Genomic DNA, 24,517 nt, shown 5'->3' with positions numbered 1-24,517 from the left:
CAGACCTACTTTGTTACCTTATGTAGTATTCCACAAACATAAAAAGTCGCAAGGCATAGAAGTACCATAATTATCTTCTAACCAATTCATTTTTCCTCCTATTTACCGCTTGACAATTTCTAATGGTCCATCTTTAAAGTGTTAAAGCTTTTCCGAAGATAAAATTTAATTTTTTGTTGTTTTTTTTGTTTTCTAATGTGGTTTATTTTGGGGGAAGGGATGTCTCTGGAGGTGCCAGCAGGAATGATAGTTACACACTTCTGAAATGTATTCAGAACTTAGTCCACTTTTTGAGAAGAATATTGATAGAACTGAGTCTGCAGTGAAGGATGGCATGGTAGAAGTGGTCAGCATTTCTCCTACATTCCCTGGGATCCCTTCACATCCCCACTGCACACCAGCCTGACCCCACTGTCACCACCAGGTGGAACCTACTTTTCCCGACGCATGATGGTAGACGTGACATAGAATTATGCCCCACCAGGGACAGTTCTTGATGGACAGGTGTGGGGTGTACCATCTTCTTCACCCCTCAGCTGGAATAATTCTGAAGTTTGGATTTTGTGCCATTTTCCAGAATTTCCCTACAGGATGGAAACTCTGCTCACTCTTGCAGGGGCTGACTTAAGGTAAACTTTACTGGATGTGCTTTCTTCCCTGTATCACTTCTCCTCTCTCCAACACACATACCATGGTCCTTGCTCCTTCCAATAAAGTGCTTGCAAGTGAATCCTTGGATCGGCATCTGCTTCTGGGGAACCAAAGCAATGTTACTGTTTCCATCCCAACAGATGTTTCTACCCCAAGATTATCCTGCTGAATTGCTGAGCCTTGGAGGACTCCTCTTCTTTCCACTGTCCTCAAATCATCTTCTTGTTCCAACCAAGAGATCAGAGTGGGTTTCAATGATTGAAACCCTGCTGTGGTCAGGTTCTTGAAGTTCTCCAGCATCACATCTCTGTATAGCTTTCTCTGAATGGGGTCCAGTAAAGTCCATTCTTCCTGGGTGAAGTCCACAGCTACATCAGCGGAGGTCACTGAGTCCCGAGAACAACTTCTCAAACACTCAGCCATTTTCCTTTCTGCCTCTATCTTTTCCTCAGGAAGGCGAAAGGGTCCTTAGAACACATGACTCCTAAGAGTTGAGGGATGGCCAGAGTCTTGCCCATATTCTTTATATTTGTTGCATTTCTCTCTCTTGCAATATCTTGGACAAATAAGGTGACAGTTCTTTCTAAAGAATTTTCCACAATGATTAAATTCCATTGGTTTCTCACCAGGGTGAGTTGCTGCCGTTTTTATGCCATTGGAAGTTTTTTCCTCAGGAACATTCTGTGTAAGAATTGCGTCTTTTGATTTAAGTTGAGTATCTCGGTCTCTATAAGTACCTTGGAGAATTCCTCTCTGCTCTGGCCTCAGCTCTTCCTGCTCCACCTCAGTGATCAGACTGTGTTTGCAGAGATGATACCCCACTGAGGCCAGGTTCCTAAAGTTCTCCAGCATCACATCTCTGTACAGGATTTTCTGAGCAGGGTCCAGCAGTGCCCACTCCTCCTGTGAAAAGTCCACTGCCACTTCCTCGAAGGTCACCGAGTCCTGTGACCAGGTTGTCAGCAATCCTGCAGCCATTCTTCCTCTTGTGTCTCCCTCCTGACCAGGCTCCTGGCCTGGAGCATGCAGACCATTTCCACCACACTGGATTTTTTCCCATCCAAAATATTCCACTGAGGTGCTGACCATCTGGCATTAAGGCAAATCTCCCAATCACAAGGGAAAAGGTCAATGGCTGGCATCCTGTGAATCTGTTAATGAAATCTGCCTTAACATGTCTTATTCCCAAAGTCTCTTCAAGACAGTTTCTGAATTTAATGGATAAGTTAATCTCGATTCCTCTTGATTAAGTAGGAGTCTTGCCTCATACCATCAATCTTTATGCAGCAGGCATTTCTCATCTGTCATCAAGCATCGTTCATTAGCCATCTCTCAAACTTCTGATAACCGACACCCACAGCAGGAAAGCCACCGAGTGCTCACCGGGACCCGGGGACAGGGGGGCATTGGAGCCGGAGTCACCGTGACGAAAACCACGGAGATGCTATTCCTTTTCCTTGTGGAGAAAGAACCCAAAGGTTGCTCTGGAGCCTTTTGAAATTGGGCGCATCGCGGATGGAGACAAGGCCTGGACGACCCGCCTCCTCCCAGAGCTGCCGCCCGGACCTCCGTTGGCCGAGCGGGCCCGGGCTCTCGCGGGAAGGGCCGCCGCCCGGGAGCGCCGGCCGGAGGCCGGGGCGGCCAGCTCAGCGCATGAGGCCAGCGTCCTCTGACCTCAAGCCTCTTCTGTGGTGTCTTACCCTCCTGCTTGACCGCACAGAGGCGGAACACACAAAGAGGCGAAAAACTTACCTCAGACCCGCACCGGACCGCGCAGCAAAGACAGCCGCCGCCTTGCGCACGCGCAGATCCAAACCCGCATGCGCACGCGCACTTCAGGCTCCGATAAAATTTAATCTTTAAAAATACAGACAATTCTTTTCATTGTTTCTTCTAAATTCAATAGTAAAGAATACAGACATGCATTCCTATTTATAAATGGCTAAGTATGCAAATATGGACCAGGATATAAGATCTTTTAAGTCAGACAGTCATCATGTGTGAAAACAGAGATTAGTTCTCCATTCACCACAAATATTCAGATATTACTGACAGTTTTAAGATGACTACTCAATGCAAAAATCTTAATTACATTATCTGAAACTATTTGAATTAAGAAGGACTCTTGAGTGAAATAGCTCCCCGAGGCAAGCATGTATTGGTTTGATGGACTCATTCAATTTCAAGTAAACATTTGACCAAGTTATGGGATTTATATTACAATCTATTTCATGTCTTTAATTCCAAAAATGTAGCTATGAAAAATCTTATTAGTTGCAGAACCTGAAAAGGTTATAAATATCTGACCCTCACTTTTCTCATCTGTTAATTTGAGAAAGTAAATCACAGCATTTTTCTGTGGATTAAATTAAATGAGATACTAAAGTACTTGGTGCATAATAGGGTCTCAGTAAACATTTGCCTTTATTACTATAACTGGGAAAAGTATTTCAAGGGAAGAAGAAAAATGACATTATAATACCACTTTTAAATTCAAGCATTGAGGTGATTCCCTGGTGGTCCAGTGGTTCGGACCACTTTCAATACCGTGGGCTGGGGTCCGATCCCTAGTTAGGGAACTAAGATCCCACAAGCTGCACGGCCAAAAAAAAAAAAATCCAAGCATTGAAATCACATGTATTCTTGGGCCATCTTCTTTTTCCTTCCTTACCACTACCTAGAAGTCCATGTAAATCCACTGAATTCTTAGCATCTTAATTTTGGATTTGATTCTACAGGAATAAAATCAGGAGTATCAGAATTATACACAAGAGCCATGTTGATGATGTTAATTCATTTCATCTTAGGGAATGCAACTAGTGAATGAATTAACTGAGCCTAGCTATTAACCCTTAAACAGAGGGTGATTACTTTCTTTGGACCTCGGATTGCTAGGAAGATGCTTTGGTCCTATTTCAAGACTAGTCCCCAGTTTGTCTCTCATTTATACGAAGCAATAAATACCTTTTTTTTCCCAGTTCCCTTCTCCCTCTACTCTACCTTCTGATATAATGCTAGATACATCCTACCCCTCTAATCTTGCTAATCAGTCACTCCGTGCTGCTCCCGTACCCTGCAATAACTGACCTTCAAGCACTTATTACACAACTTGGTCTTCTCTTTCTATATTTCAGTAAATTGAAGACCTCACTTTGTAGGATCTTTCACTTAAAATGTCTTCCATCAAACCTTCCTATTGACATGTCCTATAGTCCAAAGCAGGACCTGGATGGTATCCAGAATAGTGAGGCTGACCACTAAAATTCTGGTATTTACGGAGAGCCAAATGAAAATCATATAGGCCAAAATAAACATTAACACTCTGTAAGCATAATGCAAGTGGTCTTAATAATAAGGCTCAGAGAAAGTGAAAATGAAAACAAATGTTATCCCCTGTAATTTAACACTAGTTCCAGGCTTCAACTGAAAATGTTTTCTTACTGTATAGCTTGGTCAAACTTTGAAGAAATAAAATGAAATGTTAAATGAAATGTCCCCACAAGAACTAATTACCCTCAATGTTTTTTTTTTTTTTTCATAAGCCGGAGTTTTAACCTAATTAACCCATCTTTCACAAACATGTTGCAGAAATGGGGCCTGGCCAACCATGACTGCATATGCTCTATTGCCTGGACATGCTTGCTTTTGTGGTTGAAACTCAAATGCTTTCTCCCACACAATGAAACAGAAAATACTTTTATTTCCTTGAAAAGGCCAAGTATCTGCAAAATTTCATATTTTATATATGTTTTCCTTTTTATAAGATTCACATTGCCCATTTAATAGATTCCTTTTCTATCCTCGCAGAATCAGAAGTTTACATTTATTTAATCAGTTTCTCTTAAGTTTGCAGAGTATTGATTACATATCATTCAAAGCTATTCATCTACACAGGTTCTCTGTTTTTTGCCTAAATTCTGTATATATTTTATGAAAATTAACAAAATAAACATATAATAAACTATATTGTATTTTGTGGCTATAGATTCAGTCTTACATGTACTTTGGGAATTACTTCAATTTGGTAAGAGTATTTATAACTTTATGTTTCATGCTACATATAGAGAGACATTTTAGTATTTACTTATTTTAAACTTCAATATAAAAAGGATTTGAAAAGATCCACAAATATTTGAGCAATGTAATGGCATAACAATATACACACACAGACATGCACACATCATATTATGTGTCAGATAGCATTCCACATGCATTATCTCATTTATTTCTCATAACAACCTCAGTAGGTCAACCTATTGTTATCTTCATTTCTCACAGGTGAGAAATGGGGCTAAGAGAAGCTAATGAACTTACTCCAATCTCCAAAACTGAGGAGCAGTTGAGACTGGGATTTGAACCCAGGTGATCTGACTCTAGATCCATATTCTTGCTAGTAAAGATAGAGAAAGAAAAGGAAACAAGAGTTAAAGTTAGCCCAAGAAATGTGCATTGAAAATTTTGTCTAATACAAAAAGGGAATCATAAACGTGGTTCTGATTTTCTGTGAACTAAAGAAAGAAAGCAACAAAATCAGAAACAAAATTCACAATGCCCACAAAATAAAAGCCATACCAATAATTCAGAAGAAACATGGCCCCTCCTCTAGTGGACATTTTATGAGAAAGAGCAAAGAGTAGTCTTAAAAACAAACAAACAAATGAACAACAACATTGTTCAACAACAAAATGTAGCACCTTCTCATAATCCCCTTAAAAGCAAACTCAGGGAATAACCCAGAACCTAGCTCAGAAAAAGCACATTTTTAATGCTCCAAAGCAATATTATCAAAATGCCCAATGGTATGGCTTGATGCAAGAGTAAAATTTGGAATATCTCAAGGAATAATAGAGTACATCTTCTGCTAGCAATCTTTCCAATATAACAATATAATATCTCAGCAGTTACTAAACGTTTAATGAGAGTTAGGAAGAAAATGCTAATATTATATTTATTGGTAAAAAGCTGAGATATACCTATTTTACCTTGCTGATTTAGAATGTATCTATTTATTTAATTCTTCAGCGAAGTAGAAGATAGAAAGGACACAAATCACTCAAAGCTTCATTCTCCTCAACTGTAAAACAGGGATAATAGTATTACTCCCTCACTGTGCTGCTTTGAAGAGTTAATGAAATAATGCATAAAAAGTTCTTAGAACAGTGTCTGGCTTGTTCTATACATTGATTAAAATGTTGATTGCTATTAATAGTAGTACCATTCCTAAATCCACATTTAGAAATTCTAAGATGGTCCTTCAAAGCTTTATAAAGCATAGCAAATTGAAACAGAATATTAGGGCTTAAAGAATTAAAGGTGAAATCTTCGTATTGTCCTAGGAATCAATTAACTACTTGAGTCAGGATCCAACTCTGAAAAGTTATATGTAGATTTTGTGGGTTTGGTCACTTTTTCAAAATGTTTTAAATTTGGTTTAAATTTTTGTGGGGGGGAAAAAAAGATTGTGTTTTTTTTTTAATTTAGTTGTCTAGGTAAAATTAAGCCCTTGAATCTATTAATAAGGTAAGGATATATCTCTATCCAAACTGGAACTTGAGTGTAAAGCGTGCTGAAATAATTAACAAGCATTAGTTGATCTACAACAGGTATAAACCAGGACATTCCAGCAATTCTAGGATATAGGGTAACCCTAACTATGCTTTCTTCTATATTTCAATCATGCAGAGAAGAATTAATGGCTATGCATTATCTTTAAAAAATATTTGCAAAGGCCAACTGGGCCAGTAGTTTTTGCAAAATTATAATTGCATTTTATTTCAATGTATTAATCTCCAAAACAAATCAAGTATTACCAACTGTACTCAGACTCAAAGGAATTCTAAAACTTTATGCAGAAGTTGGGACCTTATAATAAATTCCAATGACTTTTGATGCTCATCAGTTTGATATCATAACTGGCCAATTAATATTAGTCAGATTTATTTAGATATATTTTTTTCTTTGTAGAATCTATGGACAAATAAATGCCCAGTAAATCCCTTCAGTGACTTTGTAAATATATACAATAGAATCAAATATGTTCCATTCCTTTTTTTTTTTTTTCTTTTTGGAGGACATCCTAATGCAGGGGAAAAACAATGTTTCCAGATTCTTTAAATCAAATATTACTTTTCTTCCACAAAGGATTTTTTATCTTGCCATTCCCCTAGTTTATTCTTTCTATAGTCTTCAAACTCTCATTACCTCAACAAGTAAGTGAACAGGGATAAAAATAACAAATATTTATCTAACTCTTCAGATTGGTGATTTTTTTTTAAATCTTTATAAAATAAAAATACATGGAGGGTTTCCTACTTCACTTCTAATCTTTGAACAAAGTAGCATAATTCCATGCTCATCCTCTGAGAATCTAGGCTTTATGAGAGCAGGGACAGTTTACTCAGCACTGTATCCTCAGAACATTATATAGAATCTGACATTTAATAGGTACTCAATAAACATTTATTGATTAATGAATATAAGGCCCATTATTTAGGTTCCACGCTTCAGTATTTAAAGTCCAGGATTAGAGCAACCAATTAAAAAACAGTGTTACAAACTTATATTAACAGATTTACTATGACTCTGAAGGGTGAGGCAGTTTCAAAGTCTAATGCAATCTTTGGTTTTATTGGTACAAATAAAGACTAGATCAGGGACTAGTAATCCTGCCTTGTTCTGTACTCGTCAGATCATGTGTTATAAGTAATTTTGACAAAGTGGAGTCAATTAGGAGAAGGCGAAAAGATGGTACTGAAATTAATCTGTAAATTAATCATTAATGCCTCATCAAAGGAATCACAGGGAAAGACAAGGTGGGGCATGATCACTATTTAAATATATTCCAACCTTATGGAAGAGGAATTAGATGATTCCATGTAACCAAGAGCATATAAGATACTGTGAAACTGTAACTCAATATAAAAATAATTGTTTTATGGGAATTCCCTGGCACTCCAGTGGTTAGGACTTACTGCTTTCACTGCTGAGTGCCCGGGTTCAATTCCTGGTCAGGGATTCTGCAAGCCATGCAGCATGGCCAAAATAATAATAATTGTTTTAATAATTAGAGCTGAGGAAGAATGCAATGGATTATCTTCCTTTGAGGTGCTGTGCTTTCTAGTTGGGTTGATAAAGAGCTCTTCTAGGACTTCCCCTGGTGGCACAGTGGTTAAGAATCCACCTGCCAATGCAGGGGACATGGGTTCGAGCCATGGTCTGGGAAGATCCCACATGCCGCAGAGCAACTAAGCCCGTGCGCCACAACTACTGAGCTTGCTCTCTACATCCCTCAAGCCACAACTACTGAGCCCATGCACTACAGCTACTGAAGCCCGCCTGCCTAGAGCCCATGCTCTGCTGCAAGTGAAGCCACCGTAATGAGAAGCCCGCGCACTGCATGGAAGAGTAGCCTCCCCTCGCAGCAACTAGAGAAAGCCCGCATGCAGCAACAAAGACCCAACGCAGCCAAAAATAAACAAATTAAAAAAAAAAGAGCTCTTCTAAAAAGACAGACTGAAGTCCATAGAACTTCTAAATTAATATTATTTTATTACATATCTATATACGTAAAATATAAAATAGAATGCAAAATGCTAATGCTTTGTATAGATGCTTTATACAAATAGCTTGCAGCATATACAAAATAGCACTTGGATATCTAATGGAATTTTTCATTACTTCCATTATAATTTCAGAGATATATACCAATTGAAAAAAAAAATTCTGTGACTCACTTCAAAAAAGACGTCTGTGTTTTTAGAATGCTTATTACATACAGTCAGTTGTTAACTTCCGTAAGAAGTTAGTGAATGAATAATCAATTGGTATAAACTAACTCTCTCTGAAGTACTTGTCAGTTTATTTCTATTTCATTTGAGGAGTTAAGAATTTGTGATAAGCGTATAAAAAGATGCTCCACATATTATGTCATCAGGGAAATGAAAATATTTTTTTTGGGCCGCCGTGCATGGCTTGCAGGATCTTAGTTCCCTAACCAGGGATTGAACCCGTGCCCCTTGCAGTGGAAGCACAGAGTTGTGACCACTGAAATGCCAGGGAATTCCCAGGGAAATGCAAATTAAAACAACAAGATACCATTACAAATTTATTAGAATGGTCATGATCTGAAACTGACAATACCAAATGCTGGTGAGGTTGTGGAGGAACAGAAACTCTAATTTATTGCTGGTGGAAATATAAAATGATACAGCCACTTTGGAAACCAGTTTGGCAGTTTCTTGTAAAACTAAACATACTCTTACCATATGATCCATTAATCACATTCTTTGGTATTTACCCAAAGGAGCTGAAAACTTATGTCTATAGACACACAAAAAGTACCCTGTACATGGGTATTTATAGCAGCTTTATTCATAATTGCCAAAACTTGGAAGCAACCAAGACAACCTTTAGTAGGTGAATGGATAAAAAATACTCTGGTACATCCAGACAATAGAAGGTTATTCAGCACTAAAAACAAATAAGCTATCAAGCCATTAAAAGACATGGAGGAAACTTAAATGCAATTTACTAAGTGAAAGAAGACAATATGAAAAGGCTACATACTGTATGATTTGATCAGATTCTAAATGGAATATCAAATAAATGTAAAAATGTACTACTGAGGAAGAAAATATGCATTTTAAGTTGTTGATAGCTAAATTGCCAATATATTATATTCCTTAATATATAGTTCTTAAGAACATATATTATATATTCTTTAAGGAAAATATATATGTACTTTAACCTCCACTTCACTTCCTTCCCACACTTATTTGTTTACCCTAGGAAAATCAATTTTGCATTTTATTTTAGGTTTTCTTTTACTTGTAAGTTGCGGGGAGGGCTCTAATTCTTGTTGCAAAGTGTTGGTGAGCTAATGACATGTTGCCACAAGGAGAAAACATCCTAAGTTATAGAATATAGATTTTTTAAATAAATACCATCAAGATCTAAAATGCTCAAAATTGTCAAGTTACCATCAACATCACCCCGCCCCTCATACCAAGCTGCCTCTCTTCACACCCTGACATTCAAAATAAAGAACCCAAATAGTTATATGATTTCATTGTTTTCCTGTTTTGTTTAATTAGTTGTGTTGTTTTCTTCTAGACCGACCACAACCCACCATGAATTAACTCTGATTTGGATTACTCTAAAAACCCAACCGTGTTTTCATGTAAAAATGTGTATAGTTCATTTTAGTAATGAGTGCTAACTTAAATTCTAATTATAGACCACTATTTGCTGCAAACCTTTTTTTCTGCATAGCAATGCCTACGTCAATCTTTTTCATTTTGTATCTTTGTAACTCATGTTTTCCTAATGATGGTTCTTCATATGTTATCCTAAAGCATACCAAAATAAAATATAACTTTGTTTTTAATATTTTTTAAAAAGAGAAAATATTATAGTGTTCAAACACATCACAGCTATCAGGATATACATAGATATATATGAATATATATGGACACGTATATGAAAATTATATACATATAAAATTTTCATTGAAAAATTTCAACTAAATATTATTCTACTCAGACTAATTTTTCAGCATTGGAAATACCCAAAGAGACTCTTAATCCACTGGGTTACTGAGAGATCTATGAATAGTTCTTATTCATCAGTTTCAAACAGGATAATTGACCGCAGAACCCAAGACAAAAAAGATCTGGAAGAGGATGTGGCAAAGTGGTAAAGGAAGTAACTTAAGATATTCATAGGGCTCTTGAATAGCAGATTTTGAAAGAGGGGGTTAAAAACACCTTTGCAGGTTCCTTGGATAATCTCTTAAACATGCAAATAAGTGACTAAGTTAGGGAAAATCAATTTAGCAATGGATGGGGCATTTTTCTGTGGCATTTTAGGGTCATGTTAAAACTGGTGATAATTAAACCTAAATCTCAAGGGTCTCAGGTACAAAGGTAGGAGTAAATGAAGAAGAGACCAAATGACTGAGAAGAATTCTGGCTGGGATTTTAATCACTGGCACCATGGAAGATTCACTTTTGCTCCATCATGGCATGAGGGGATTAAATGATTTCTCTGTCTCTGAATTTCATGGGCTCCAAGTGGATTTTAATGGATTTCAGATGATTTCATCACAGTGCTGAGAAAACAATCCACAATACTGAAAGCATAAAACCAAATGGACAGTTTTACAACATATTTCCATTCATTCATAAACTACTATGACAATACCACTCATTATATCTCTCCAAATCTCATATAAAAATAACTATTCATGACAATATTATGTTGACAAATTAATAGTACAATCAGCTATTACCTTTTTAAAACAGATATGATTTTTAAATAGATTCTCAGTAGAATATAAAAGAAATGTAAAGATAAACTACTATGGAAGAAACTAACAGCACATTTTAAGTTGGCAAAAGCCAAATTACCAATAAAAAGACTTTCAAACTGACACTTATGGAAGAGTTAAGTACAGGATACTGTGGGAACAACTGAGGGGTGCCTGGCCAAGAATGGCTAAGGATGGGGAGAGATTGAAAATTCAGGAAGGTTTCCTAGAAGACTTCCTGCTAGAACAAAGAGGGATTACTTCAGAGAGGTCCACATTTCCTGCCCTTCACCCTTCAAATTAAAGCAAATGGGCTCAATCTAGACTTAAAATGTTAATGTCAGATTGGCGCATTAAATAAAGCACTTGGTATAACCAAGGTCATCAGTGTTTGGTATATCTACATCTTTCTCAAGAAAATGTGGTGCGTTGATCTTCCCTAAAGATTCAGCTCAATACAAAGAAAACTATTAAATCTGGTAACATTTCTATAGTAACAAAGACTAATAATTACTATAATCTTTTTAAATTGCCATTTAAAATTATTTATCAAACTGGAAAAATTCCACATTTAAAAATATTCATTGTACAATCTGCAACCATTAGTTTTTCCATTTATTTAAAAAAAAAGGAGAAACAAATTAGATACTGCCATTCATGGGGTATTTTTTACATTTTTTTTTGCACTAAACTGATATCAGACATTCATTGTTATTCAACTTTTTGAAAAGTCTTTCCAATATTCTGACCAAATGTCATCCCAATATATGTATACCTACACATATATGTACACACACATATATATAGTTAAAAACATCTAAACAAATATAACAAAGTGACAGTTACCAACTACACCAAAATATGCCCCCTGAGGTTTATGTACATTTTTTTTTTCTTTTGAAACAGTAAGCTTTAGGATTTGTTTTGTAATTAAATGGAGTAAAGATGATATTTTCAGTACTTATGCAGTGGTCTTTATAATTTAATTTTTTTTAAAAGAAAAAAGGAGGGAGCAGCTTGCTCATCACCAGAAAGGTTGACAAGATTAATTCTTACCATATCATCTCTGAAGCTTGAGTGAACATCTTAATTAAACCATTACCTAACAATGAATTAAGAAATAGATATGACAGGATGTGTTTTACTCATGTTGGAGAGTGTCGCACCTGGGATTTAGAGTGACTAACTTTGTAACCTAAAATTTTAGAATTAAAAAGTACTGCTTGGGCTTCCCTGGCGGCGCAGTGGTTAAGAGTCTGCCTGCCGATGCACGGGCACAAACGGGACACGGGTTCGTGCCCCGGTCCAGGAAGATCCCACATGCCGCAGAGCGGCGAGGCCCATGATCCATGGCCGCTGAGCCTGCTTATCCGGAGCCTGTGCTCCAGGGAGAGGCCACAACGGTGAGAGGCCCGCGTACCGCAAAAAAAAAAAAAAAAAGTACTGCTTTTGTTAATCAGATATGATTAAAATTAATTATCTCAAGCAATGCTCAGAGGGCAGCTTGATTGAAACACAAAGGAGACAGAGAAAACATTCATATCAACTTCTTTTCATAAACAAAGTTCACACTGAATCCTAAATAAGCAAGATGTTTTAAAAGTTAATGTATTCCTACCCATTCTAAAGTCTTACATAAGTACAAGTCTCCACTTCTAAAATGACTCTAGGGATTTCTCTGGTGGCGCAGTGGTTAAGAGTCCGCCTGCCGATGCAGGGGATACGGGTTCGTGCCCCGCTCCGCGAGGATCCCACATGCCACGGAGCGGCTGTGCCCGTGAGCCATGGCTGCTGAGCCTGCGCGTCCGGAGCCTGTGCTCTGCATAAAAAAAAAAAAAAAAATATATATATATATATATATATGTGCACGAAAGGACATGGACTCTCATTCTTTTTAAAAATAAAACTAGATAGCAGATTGCCACAGTAAATGTTTCCTTTGGATTACAAAACAGCTCTAAAACATTGCTAATATATAATTGAAATATAGGTTTGTTTTCTTTATTTGTGTATGTAGTATCTCGTATCTAAAAGGAAAATAAGTAGGAAAGGTAAACACGATAGCCGTGGAAAAGGAGATATCAAGCACAATTAATGGAAAATGTCCACCATGAAGATTACAGAATGAACTACGATAAGTATGACCAAATATGAGGTCATGGAAGAGTTAGAGGAACACAAAATAAGAACAACTGCTAAGGTGGTTCTTTAAAAATATAAAGTGGGCAGGCTACCATTTCAAAATGACCAAAAAAATCATACCTTTTGTGAATTTTTTTCCTTAATTCTTTGGCATTTAAAAACACAGTGCCTAAGTTTACATTTCAAGCAGATTACGAAACAAAGTCTTGGAGAAGAGGTAAGTTTTTAAAGGCTGTTTAAAAGCACCAATATCCAGGTGCTGGCGGCATACTCCACATGAAAACTTTGCAAAGAGCTCCATCTTCAGGCCATTCACAATACGCTGAGCTCAGTTATAAAGGTGTCTAACTCCCGCTTTCCCTTAATAGTTCTTCCACTGCTGACTATCTTCTTCAGATTTGTTCTGTGTTAGCATGGGAAATGTCATATTGAGTAAATTCATTGAATAAGACACAAAATTTTACAATTTTCTTTCACATGGAATATTTCTTCATAGATCAGTTTATTGCTCAAACACATCTATGCATGAAGACCCACCAATGGGAGAAGATTAGCTCCACAGTTACTCCTAAGGTTAATTCTAAACAAGGAAGTCTAAAGGAAAAAGAACTCTTTAAACTTCATTTTCTAATTTTAGAAGAAACTATATGTTTTTATCTTCCAACTTCTCAAATTCCTTGTTAGGGTTTAAGTTATTAAATACAACATTTACAAGCTTATGATTGAAGCAAAACAGAGATGACTTAAGCAAGAGGCTCCTTTTTTCGCCCTGGTAAATAATATTCATTTTCTCCTTTCCCCACTCTTATTAAAGTCAGAGAACATAAAAAAAAGAACCTGGAAGGAATTATACACAGCAAATGAATCCAATATAGCTCTAAATCCTGACTTTTTAATCTTTAAACCCCTATGCAAGTCATTTGACTTCTTATCTCAGGGAATGAGACACATCCCAGACAGACCTGCTTTCAGATCTCACATGTCTGAAAATTACCGTATTTATTCATTAAGCCAAGCAACTCCTAGAATCAGGGTACAAAAGAAAAGAAAAACTGCTCTTCATACTGAAGAGAGCAACACAGAGTGACTTAGACAACCAATCATAAATATTTATACAGTTAAGCATACAAATCCACGATTGGTCACAAACTTTGATCATTAAAATTTCCAAAGAAGTTTTATGAACATATTATAATGGCTTCCATGAAGATATTTCCATATAAAGGTTACATAAGTAAAAGACGCATTTGACACGAATCATATCTGGTATGAAATGTTAAATATTCTTCTCATGCAGATAATTATGGAATGACTGTATTACAATTCAGGGTAAGTGTTGTAAATCTCTTAAAAAATATGAAGACAACAGCTGCCCCAGGCCTCAGCTCTTCAGAAAAAATCTGACACAAGGTCTGAAAAAATCATAGAATCTCAGGTTTGGAAAGACAACCAAAGATAATTTAATCCAACCACACCTCTAATGCTGTTATTAAAACCAATCTCTCTATACATAGTCTCTTCAGGATGTAGTTGATGATATTTCACTGCCTGATATTAAAGTCACTGATGAAGCTAGAATTATTGGACCCAAATTTAAATAGCAGAAAGAATCTCATTACCCTGTTATTTGTGAAATAAACAGATTTCTGGGCCTCCACTTCCAGCAGTGCAGGCACAACATAGGCAGACTTCATAGTCACGAACAAGGAGAAAGGTGGGGAGTGAAGGGAGCGGCAAAACAGCACGCTCTCTGCTTCGGCACCAGCTCTGCAACCTGAAAGGGATTCTGCTGCTAATGAGGAGGGTAAAGACTAAAACAGAGAATGAACAAGCACTATCACTTATGTAGTCTGACAACACTGTGTAAATACATTTTTTTGAACAAGTAGATCCAAGGTGCCGTGATTTCTGCATTGGCCGACTGAAACTCCTTCATCAGCAACCAGAATCCTTCTCAGATGAATGGGCACTGCTTGAGCCAAAGCTGTAAGTCTAAGTCTATTTGACCAGATTCAATACTATGGGCATTTCAATAAGCTGAGACATTTGAAAAAGCACAAGACAATAAAAAGAAGGAGAAAATAAGGCTCAGTGGAAATGATGGTATGATTTGTAATTTCATGTATCTAAAAGATCCTTTCTCAATGAAGAGCTAAAGTTGAATGTATTTCATTAAATTTAATTTAATCACTGAATTTTAAAACTATGGTAGGGAAATAATTTTTCATCAATTAATGATGAAACAACAAATTATTTTTGTATGCTACATAGGCTAATAATGTAATCAACTGTGGTATTTTTAATTACTTAATTTCAAGCACTAGTATTTAATTGAGAATATCTATAGTTGATCAGAATAAAACAATGGAATTTAGTCCAGGCATGTCATAGATAATTCTTTATTTCTCTTGAGAAAAATCATGCTTCTTATGAGCAAAAATCTAAAGTAAAGAAGCAGGAAGAGAAAAATATAAAATAAGTCAGAAGAGTAGTCATTCTTTTTGTCAACTAAAATATAATCACATAGGAGTGCTTATTTAGTTATATTTTTGCAGACAAGAAAGAGAAATATCAATTTTAATACAATTCTAAAGAAATTGATAAAAACATTAAAAGTTTATTGTACTGTCACTTACAAACAATATGTCTTCAATGTAAAACTCAATTATTGGTTATCTGAGAAGTAAATATAATCCTATTGTCACACATCATTATCATCATAACAAAAGCTATCACCCTTTTTGAAAGATTGTTTGCAGCATTATACTAGGTGCTTTACAAATATTGGATAAGTTTATCACCAAATGAATGTTATGTATATTTTATTATCTGAATCTTTCAAAAAAAAAAAATTGTAGCTAAGATGCCACATTCTTTGCCCAAGGCCCATCTGTCCGACCCAAAACTGATACTCAATTTTGTCTCCTTGCCTTTAAAATACCACTTTAAAGCCCTACTCTATACTTTAACAATCATATTGACCCATGTGTCCTAAGAATTTAAATTTAATTTTTATAATTCTATTATGCTCATAACACATTTCAAACTAGAAACACATCATACCTTTACTTTATAGAATAATATTTTATTGATCTCAACAATAACTAAATGAAATTTAATACATATAAAGTTTAATCAAACATTAATAGTGTTAGGACTTCCCTGGTGGCTCAGTGGTTAAGAATCCGCCTGCCAATGCAGGAGACACAGGTTCAATCCCTGGTCCTGGAAGATCTCACATGCCGTGGAGCAACTAAGCCTGTGCACAACTATTGAGCCTGTGCTCTAGAGCCTATGTGCCACAATTACTGAGCCCACACGCCGCAACTACTGAAGCCCACATGCTCTAGGGCCCGCATACCGCAACTACTGAGCCTGTGTGCTGCAGCTACTGAAGTCCACAGGCCTGGAGCCCATCCTCCACAACAAAAGAAGCCACTGCAAATAAGAAGCCCGCGCACAGCAAAGAAGACTAGCCCCAGCTCGTTGCAACCAGAGAAAGCCCGTACACAGCAACGAAGACTCAACGCAGCCAAAAATAAAATTAAATAAATAAATAATCTTTAAAAAAATTAATAGTTTCACTGTATTTTAATGCTATACTGGAACATTATATTCAGAATCAGAGAATTAAATTGCATAACAGAAGCCAAACTTTGAGGACGTTAAAGTGGTTGCTAAGTAATGAGCAAAAGAAGAAATAAAGGATTGATTTTCTAAGTTAAAAGAAGTTGAAAACAATTTCTAAAAAGTAAAAATAGCCTGAACTCTCATTAATTATGCCTGAGAGTACATTTTACATATGAATCTTCAAGGGAAAAGATGAGAAGATAAGGAAGAGTTCCCATAAATCAGTATTTTAATTTCTTAGTTTTCCAGGTGAAGTAACATAAGTTCATGAATGCAAGTGGTTTAAAATGCAATAAATTAACCTAAAGTATAGTATCATGGTACTCTAAGTCAAATAAAATAGTAATTTTGAGAGCAGAGATGCATTTAGCCATATATCTGCTTCTTTATAATTACTGAAAAACATGAAGTTTTAACTTTTAAGATTAACTTAAATTAACTTTACTATTAAGTTTTCATTTTCCCTCGGTTGAGAACACTTAATCATTAATTCATACCTTTGAATGTTTATGTATGTGAAACTAAAAATTTCTCTCTGAAGGTACACTCAACTAGGCTATAGATTTTGATAACAATCAGAAATTGGCCTGTCCCTAAGGAAGCAGTTCAGAAGATCCTGAGCCCCATATTTGGAAAGGCCATCTGAAATGTCCCTCACCAGGAAAGAATGGCTGAGCCATTTGCAATTACCACTAGGTGGAAATCAAGGCACTCCCTCTGCACAGGCCCTTGCTGTGGTCCCCATGCTGACCTTACTAACATTTCACCCAGAGCCCTAGTGTGGAAAGGAGGGACCATGCCTGACTCACTGCCATGTGCAGGCCCCGTGCCCTCTCAGATGCCTACAAAGATGCTGACAGCAGTGCAGAGCCTTAACCTGTCACCTCTCTGAATTCTGAACCTCAGCCAGGAATTAAAAAGAACAGAGTGAGCATCTTATAACCACAGCCAAGCTCGTGACGGCCTGATCACTCAAAAGCCTCTAGATCATTCTGAAGACTATCCACATAATCAGTTTTGCAGATAAGTATTCTTTTTTTAATCTTTTCTGCCAAAGTATTCAAACAGCTCAACAGCTCTTGTTGTTACTCTTCGTTCTAATCAGCCCTCCTTCTTCATGCTTCTGATATCAGTGGTTTGTTCAAGAGTCCCCGAATATATATTTCTACCCAAACAGAGTTAAGACACGATATCCAGGAGCTAGGCACTGTGGAAGACCACTTACTTCATTCATCTGTGGGAAGACAATCGCGAATTTCTGTGAAGAACACAGACTTCAGGTAGCACACTCAGGCTTCATCATAAAAGGGGGCAACCTTCGCAGATCAACCATAATCACCGTCAGAATCTTGACCATGATAGTCAAGGTAGGGTCTGCCCAGGCCAGATGGGGAGCTCAAGGCAAATAAGTCAGAAGTATCCTTTCATTCAGGCTTAATGAAGAAATAAAGGGAATTACTGAATAATCACTAAATCTATAGTATTGACTGAGGTCTATTTATAATTATATCTAATTAATAGATAACTTGAGCATAATTATGTGTATATACCAAAACTACAATCTATATGCAGTGAGGCTGAGATATAAATTTCCAATTATCTCTTCCTAAGAATAGGTGAAAATTCTTAGCAAATGTGATGAAAATTGAGGTCTGTGGTATATTCTGTCTTCCTTGTCTCCTTGTACTGCCCATGTCTCTTTGACCTCTTTGCTATACATCAGTCCTTTTCATGTCATATGAAAGCACCCAAAAGTGCTTTTTTATATTAGAACCATCACCTAAGTCTCTGCTTATAATGTTGGTCAGTGTGAATTTCCAGTACAATTATCATCAGTAGATTCCTACGGGGGATTGCTCCCTCCATTCTGCTCTGAAAAAAAAAAAAAAAAGCCAGCCACTGTTTACTGTTAATGTGGCTCCATGACCCAGGACCAGCCAGTGTGAGGGCTCTGCTCTGAGCACTCTGTAACTTGCTTTTATCATTCAGCACCCAGGATGGTGCTGCAGTTAGGAACAAACTCTAAAGCCAGGGTCTCTGGATCTGAGTCCTGACTTTGTCACTAACTAGCTACGTGGCCCTAAGAGAGATGTTGAGCCTCTTTCTACTTCAGATTTCTTATCTGTACAATGGAGATAGTTGGATTCACTCCTAGGGTTCTTTGAGGATTAATTTACCTAATTCATTCACTTGGAACCGAGCTTGGCATACAGTGAGTATTTTATGTTACCTACTTTTATTCTGCCCAGTTGACATCTGCTATCCAACTACTCTAAGTGCTAATGTTTGAATGCAATACCCAAGTGGTGACCCTGATTTCTTTAACTGGAAAAGGGGATGTTTCTCAAATAACTAGATAAGTGGTTGCATTATCAATAAGGCACGACCAAATGAGAGAAAAGTAAAACCCTGCTTGTTTCTTCTGGGAACTGTGAGATCTAGATGCTCATATTTAGAAGAAAACTATTGAGGTTTGGATTAAACCTAGACTTTCTCTGTGTCACTGACACTCAAGCTAATAACTAGCTAAAAGAAGAAGTTAGTAACTGGCTGAGTGTAATGGCTAAGTTTATAAGTCAACTTGGCTAGGCCACAGTACTCAGATGTTTGGTCAAATGTGTCTGGATGTTTCTGTGAAAGTATTTTTTGGATGAGACTAACATTTTAATCAGTAGACTTTGAGTAAAGCAGATTACCCTGCATAATGTGGTGGGCTTCATCCAAACAGTTAAAAGTCTTAATAAAAAGATGGATCTCCCCTGAGGAAGAGGTAATTCTGTCAACAGATTACCTTCGGACTTGAACTGCACCATCGACTATTCCCTGGGCATCCAGCCTGCTGCCCTATCCTGCAGATTTTGACCTTGCAAGACTCCACCATCACGGAAGCCTATTCCTCAAAATAAATATCTCTCTAGACATAGACATGATAGAGATAGAAATAGGGATATATATATCCTATTGATTCTGTTTCTCTGGATAAACCTAATACACTGAGCTTCTGCAAGTAGATTCCTGAACGCCAACAACCTAAACTCTATCCAGAGGGAAAGTCACTCATATCTTCTTCAGTTTCCCTTGGGTGGATATCAGATGACACATGATTTATAACTGTCTTTGTAAAAGGACAGGGGCTGCACAGCTGCCCAAATAATGAGAACTTACCACTGAAAATAGTTTGCTTAATTTAAATTAAAAGCACTGATTTTAAAAAAAACAGTGCAAAGATATACTTCAATTCTGCCTCTTTTCAAAAATCATGAGTTCTTAATGTACTGCAAATCTAAAACTTTTGACAGAACTTGCTGCATCCTAATTTTTATCTTGTGAAAACACAAATTTTCTCATAATTCCAAAATGTCAAAGAAGCAGCTTCTCAAATTTTAAGTGCATGGTGCAACACATTTTTTTTAGATTGCCCCCTATATCAATAAAGAATGCATTTGGCTGCAAGTATCCATCCAATATGCTGCAGATGAATTACAGGTGTGCTATAAGTGTATCTCTCCCATTAGCTCTTGGATCATCTGGGAAGAGTCTGGAGTGGTCAAAGTTCCTGGGCCAAACATCTCCAAACATGAACAGCTTTTTCCAGAGCTCCACAAAGGGCTGATCCAGTAGAGTTGAAGATTGGTGGTATGCCTATGGTCCCCATGGGCAGTAAAAACTAAGAGTCACATCCAGCCATTCACTGTTCTACCATGAATGCTACATATAACCAAGTATGATATATTACCTGAACATCTACTTCAGTAGCCAGCACACTTTGCCAGTCACGGACATGGAGCCCAAGGAGCTACTGAAGGAGTTCATATAGCAGGCACCCATGGAGCATAGCATGTAGCCCAAGGTACAGCTGCAAATGTCTGGCTGGTAAGCTGAGAGGGAGGCTGGCAAGCACATGTTCAGGCAGTGCCCCCCAGTCTCCACCTTTGCTGGATACTTCTCTTTGATGTTGCTTGTATGCCTTTGTAGTAGAGTATAAGTGAGCAGGGTGACTGATCTAACTACCTATGCGTTTCTACTAATTAGAGCTTCATTATTTTAAATACTTGATATGAAAAAGTCTGATTAGATTCAACATCTGTTTACATTATCACAAGATATTTTAACACTACATCTGTTGCTGAAAGAAAATTAAAAGCTTTTAGATTCTAGGGTTTCCCTGGTGGTGCAGTGGTTAAGAATCCGCCTGCCAATGCAGGGGACACGGGTTCGAGCCATGGTCTGGGAAGATCCCACATGCCGCAGAGCAACTAAGCCCATGCACCACAACTACAGCCTGCGATCTAAAGCCCGCAAACCACAACTGCTGAGCCTGCGTGCCACAACTACTGAAGCCCGTGCACCTAGAGCCCCTGCTCCACAACAAGAGAAGCCACCACAATGAGAAGCCCACGCACCGCAACCGAGTAGCCCCCGCTTGCTGCAGATAGAGAAAGCCCGCACGCAGCAACAAAGACCCGATGCAGCCAAAAATAAGTAAATAAAATAAATAAACTTATACAAAAAAAAAGCTTTTAGATTCTTAGATAATAATTTCAACTGGCATAAATGGTAAAAATACATTTTAAAAATATTCTCTGCTATTTATGCAAATAATTTCTCATTAGTGATTATTACCAAGAATTTGAAGAGATCATAATTTAAGTCTTACTAAAATTTTTCAAATTATTTTATCTATCTTTACTCAAATACTTAATTTTTATGCAAATTAAATGTTGATTTTTTTTTTCTCCCATATGCCTCTGTATTTTATTATTATCATCATAAATTCCCTGAAGATTATCCCAGTGTGCATTGCAAACATTATTTTTTTCTATGTGTATCATGACTAGATACAGAATGAGAAACACTGGTTAAAACAGACTATTTTTCAACATATATCAAGAAATCCCCAGATTGTTGCTGCACCACCTACTCCTTTAAGCTTCCTAAGGGCAAATTATATGCCTACTTCATCATTAGATGTTTAGTTCCTTGTGTGGTGTCCAGCCCAATAAATATGTGCTAAAGGAATGAATACATGACAAGTATGGAAAAGGACCATCACTTTCTTTCAAAACAAATCTTTAGCTATTTCATTACCAACAGGAGAAACTTACAGAATTACTTGGGGAAATTATTTCTTTCCTCAAGGAAGCACTTTAAACTTATAATAAGAACCTATATTACTTAGCAAAGAAAAAGGAATTCTTAAACAGCATTTTCAAAGAGCAGTGGTAAAGGACAATGTCACTCTGACCCTCCAGAGTCCCTCTGACTCTTCCCACTATCTAACTCCCCCTAAATTCTCTCTTTCCTGGTCTGACTTCTAAAAGTGACTTTACGGAACATTTTAACTTTTTTTTCTTTAAAATTAAAAAAAAATTAAGTTTATTTTTTTAATATATGAGTCCTTAAAATATATTTACTATAAGTCAGTGGCTGCCTACAAAGGAGTTTTCTTACTCTTGTTACAATGTTTCTCTCAAAGATTTCCATCCTTCTTCAACGACATTGTCCACTTTCAACTTTGCTGAATTTTCACTTCAAGTCAAAATTTGTTCATTTTGTTCATTTGTTCAATATTTATAAATTATCAATAGGTGAAATAAAAGACCAAAAAAGCAGAAAATATGTACAAAGTTCTCAGTGCAAGAATAATAGCAAAGCATCTAGTTAAAAGGTAACACTAGATAAATTTACCAAGCTTCCTGGAATGCCTAACATCTTCACCACAATCAGAGTCAGAAATGGAAACACCCTTAGATATTTTCCCTTCTAAGAGTAGCATCTACCCAAAAGTAATAGTTATATTTCAAGAAAATTTGATTTTGGCCTCAGATAATCGTTTCTGCAGGAATAAAAGAAAAAACAGCAAGCAAACAGATAAATGAACAGCAGATATTTTGGCTGTGAAGCCAAAGTAATTTACTATTTCACCCACCCACAGGCACCATATTTGAACAGCTGGAATATGTTTAATTTGTTACATGATTAATTATCACTTTTTCTAAAATCTATGGCCCTCTCTACCTCATAGCAGAAGAAACCAAAATGATACACCACCTTAGGAAAAAACCTAGGTGGGTTTAGCAAAGCCAGGTTTATCAAGCTCAATAGATTACACATTCCTTTGTTACCTGTGTGGTTAATCTGTTTTTAATTGAGCTCTGTTGTCATATATTTAGTAAACAAATGAGCATAGGTGCAAATATCATAATTGTTTATAGCACAAATATTATGTAGCTTGCAATTTTATAAGACCCATTAGCAAGACTTAAAGCTAAAAGTATTTAATGTTCACACATATTCTTTTCTTTACACTTTTGTTTGTCATTTTTTTGTTTTCTGAACATCCCAAACCCAGCTGTTTAGCTCACGTGACATGGCAACTGAATGGACATACCATAGAAGCTCTTTTTCTTTTTTTTTTGGCCGCGCTGCATGGCTTGTGGGATCTTAGTTCTCTGACCAGGGATGGAATCAAACCCGTGACCCCTGCAGTGGAAGCATGGAGTCTTAACCACCGGACCGCCAAGGAAGTCTCTAAAAGCTCTTATGAAACAGAGTTTCTTTCTGGTTCCCATTTATTTCCCCAATAAACAAAAGGAAATTTCACACTTGCCTGGAAAAGACCACTTTGATTACTTCACTGAGAGGAATTCTTTATTTTACTGACAAGCAGTAGATTACAATTCTCTCTTCATGAACAAGGCTATTCCGAATTTCTCCCACATAAAAGTTACATCACAAGAAAAAACAAACCAAAATTACCTTAACTTGTTTTTGCGGCATTACCAATGTTAATTTTTTTTAAATAACAATTCTATATAGCCAGATGCCTGTTGTTACCTCTAAGTCTATAATTATCTGAGTTTGATGCCTTAAGGAAAAAAAAAGGGATTATATCTAAAACTCCCCCCCAAATCTTAGATCCCTCAGAAAAGGAAGAAAATAACATACAGTCACCCTTTGTCTGTCATTCTCAAATAGCTTGGAAATATGGCCAATATCAAGAAAGGTCAGTGTTACAAGCATTCTAAACCCAATAAATTAAATATCGAAGGTAAAGAAAGCCTAAGACTAAAAAGTATAGATAAACATATTACTCTTTCGAACTTCTCATTCTAGAGTAACATGCAATTACCTGGTGACTCCAGCCCAATAAATTGTTTGTTAGTCTTCAAAATTCCCCCAAATTCCTCTTCGTTTTGCTAAATTTCATTGACTGTATATTTGTGTAACACATAACACGATACAGCAGAACCAGAGGCTTTTAGAGCCAGAGGTTTTTAGAACTGACTGTTGAACGTATGTCACTGGAAAAGCAAGATCTCTGATACGTAATATGCTCGAGGTTTTAAGGGACTTCCTCAAGGTCACACAACTAGTTAGTGACCAAAGCAGGACTAGACTCAGCCTCTGGAGTCCTGGCTCAGTGGCAAGTGTTTCTCATTTCCTGATGCTTGTTTAGCATGGGAGGGTTGGGGAAGAGAGGTGTCAATTGTCACCACTTTATTACCAAGGACAAATGTTGCATCACTTAATCAGAATGCAGTCCTTCATTGAGCAAAATCTCAAAGTGACATCTAGTGGAATACCCAGTCTCTATGTAGACATTTAATTAAACTGTAGTCCCTTTATACCAGCACAAATATTGTGAGGGAAAACAACTCAACTCCTTTGACATTTTTGCAAATAGGTTTAGTGGAGTCCATTCTGTTTACTTTTACTGACATTTGTTTTTCAATTATCCCACATGGCTATTTTTTTCCTTTCATAATTTATTGCTAGCAAGCTAGC

The 24,517-nt window shown here is 36.9% G+C and overlaps 1 protein-coding gene across 1 annotated transcript; it reads right to left on the bottom strand.

Moving 5' to 3' along the window:
* Positions 1–1,119: 1,119 nt before the first annotated feature.
* Positions 1,120–1,740, bottom strand: LOC112395999 (zinc finger protein 177-like). The gene has a single exon (XM_024739468.1). The coding sequence runs from the start codon at positions 1,738–1,740 to the stop codon at positions 1,120–1,122; it is 621 nt and encodes a 206-aa protein (XP_024595236.1).
* Positions 1,741–24,517: the final 22,777 nt, after the last annotated feature.

This window comes from Neophocaena asiaeorientalis, unplaced genomic scaffold (genome assembly GCF_003031525.2).
Source record: "Neophocaena asiaeorientalis asiaeorientalis breed wild unplaced genomic scaffold, Neophocaena_asiaeorientalis_V1.1 scaffold58, whole genome shotgun sequence".
Classification (NCBI taxonomy): domain Eukaryota; kingdom Metazoa; phylum Chordata; class Mammalia; order Artiodactyla; family Phocoenidae; genus Neophocaena; species Neophocaena asiaeorientalis.
Note: the sequence above shows the minus strand (reverse complement) of the source record. Positions and strands in the feature narration are given on the sequence as shown.

Coding starts and splice junctions, on each gene's coding strand:
- LOC112395999 (XM_024739468.1), bottom strand. CDS start 1,740: ATGGTCAGCACCTCAGTGGAATATTTTGGATGGGAAAAAATCCAGTGT.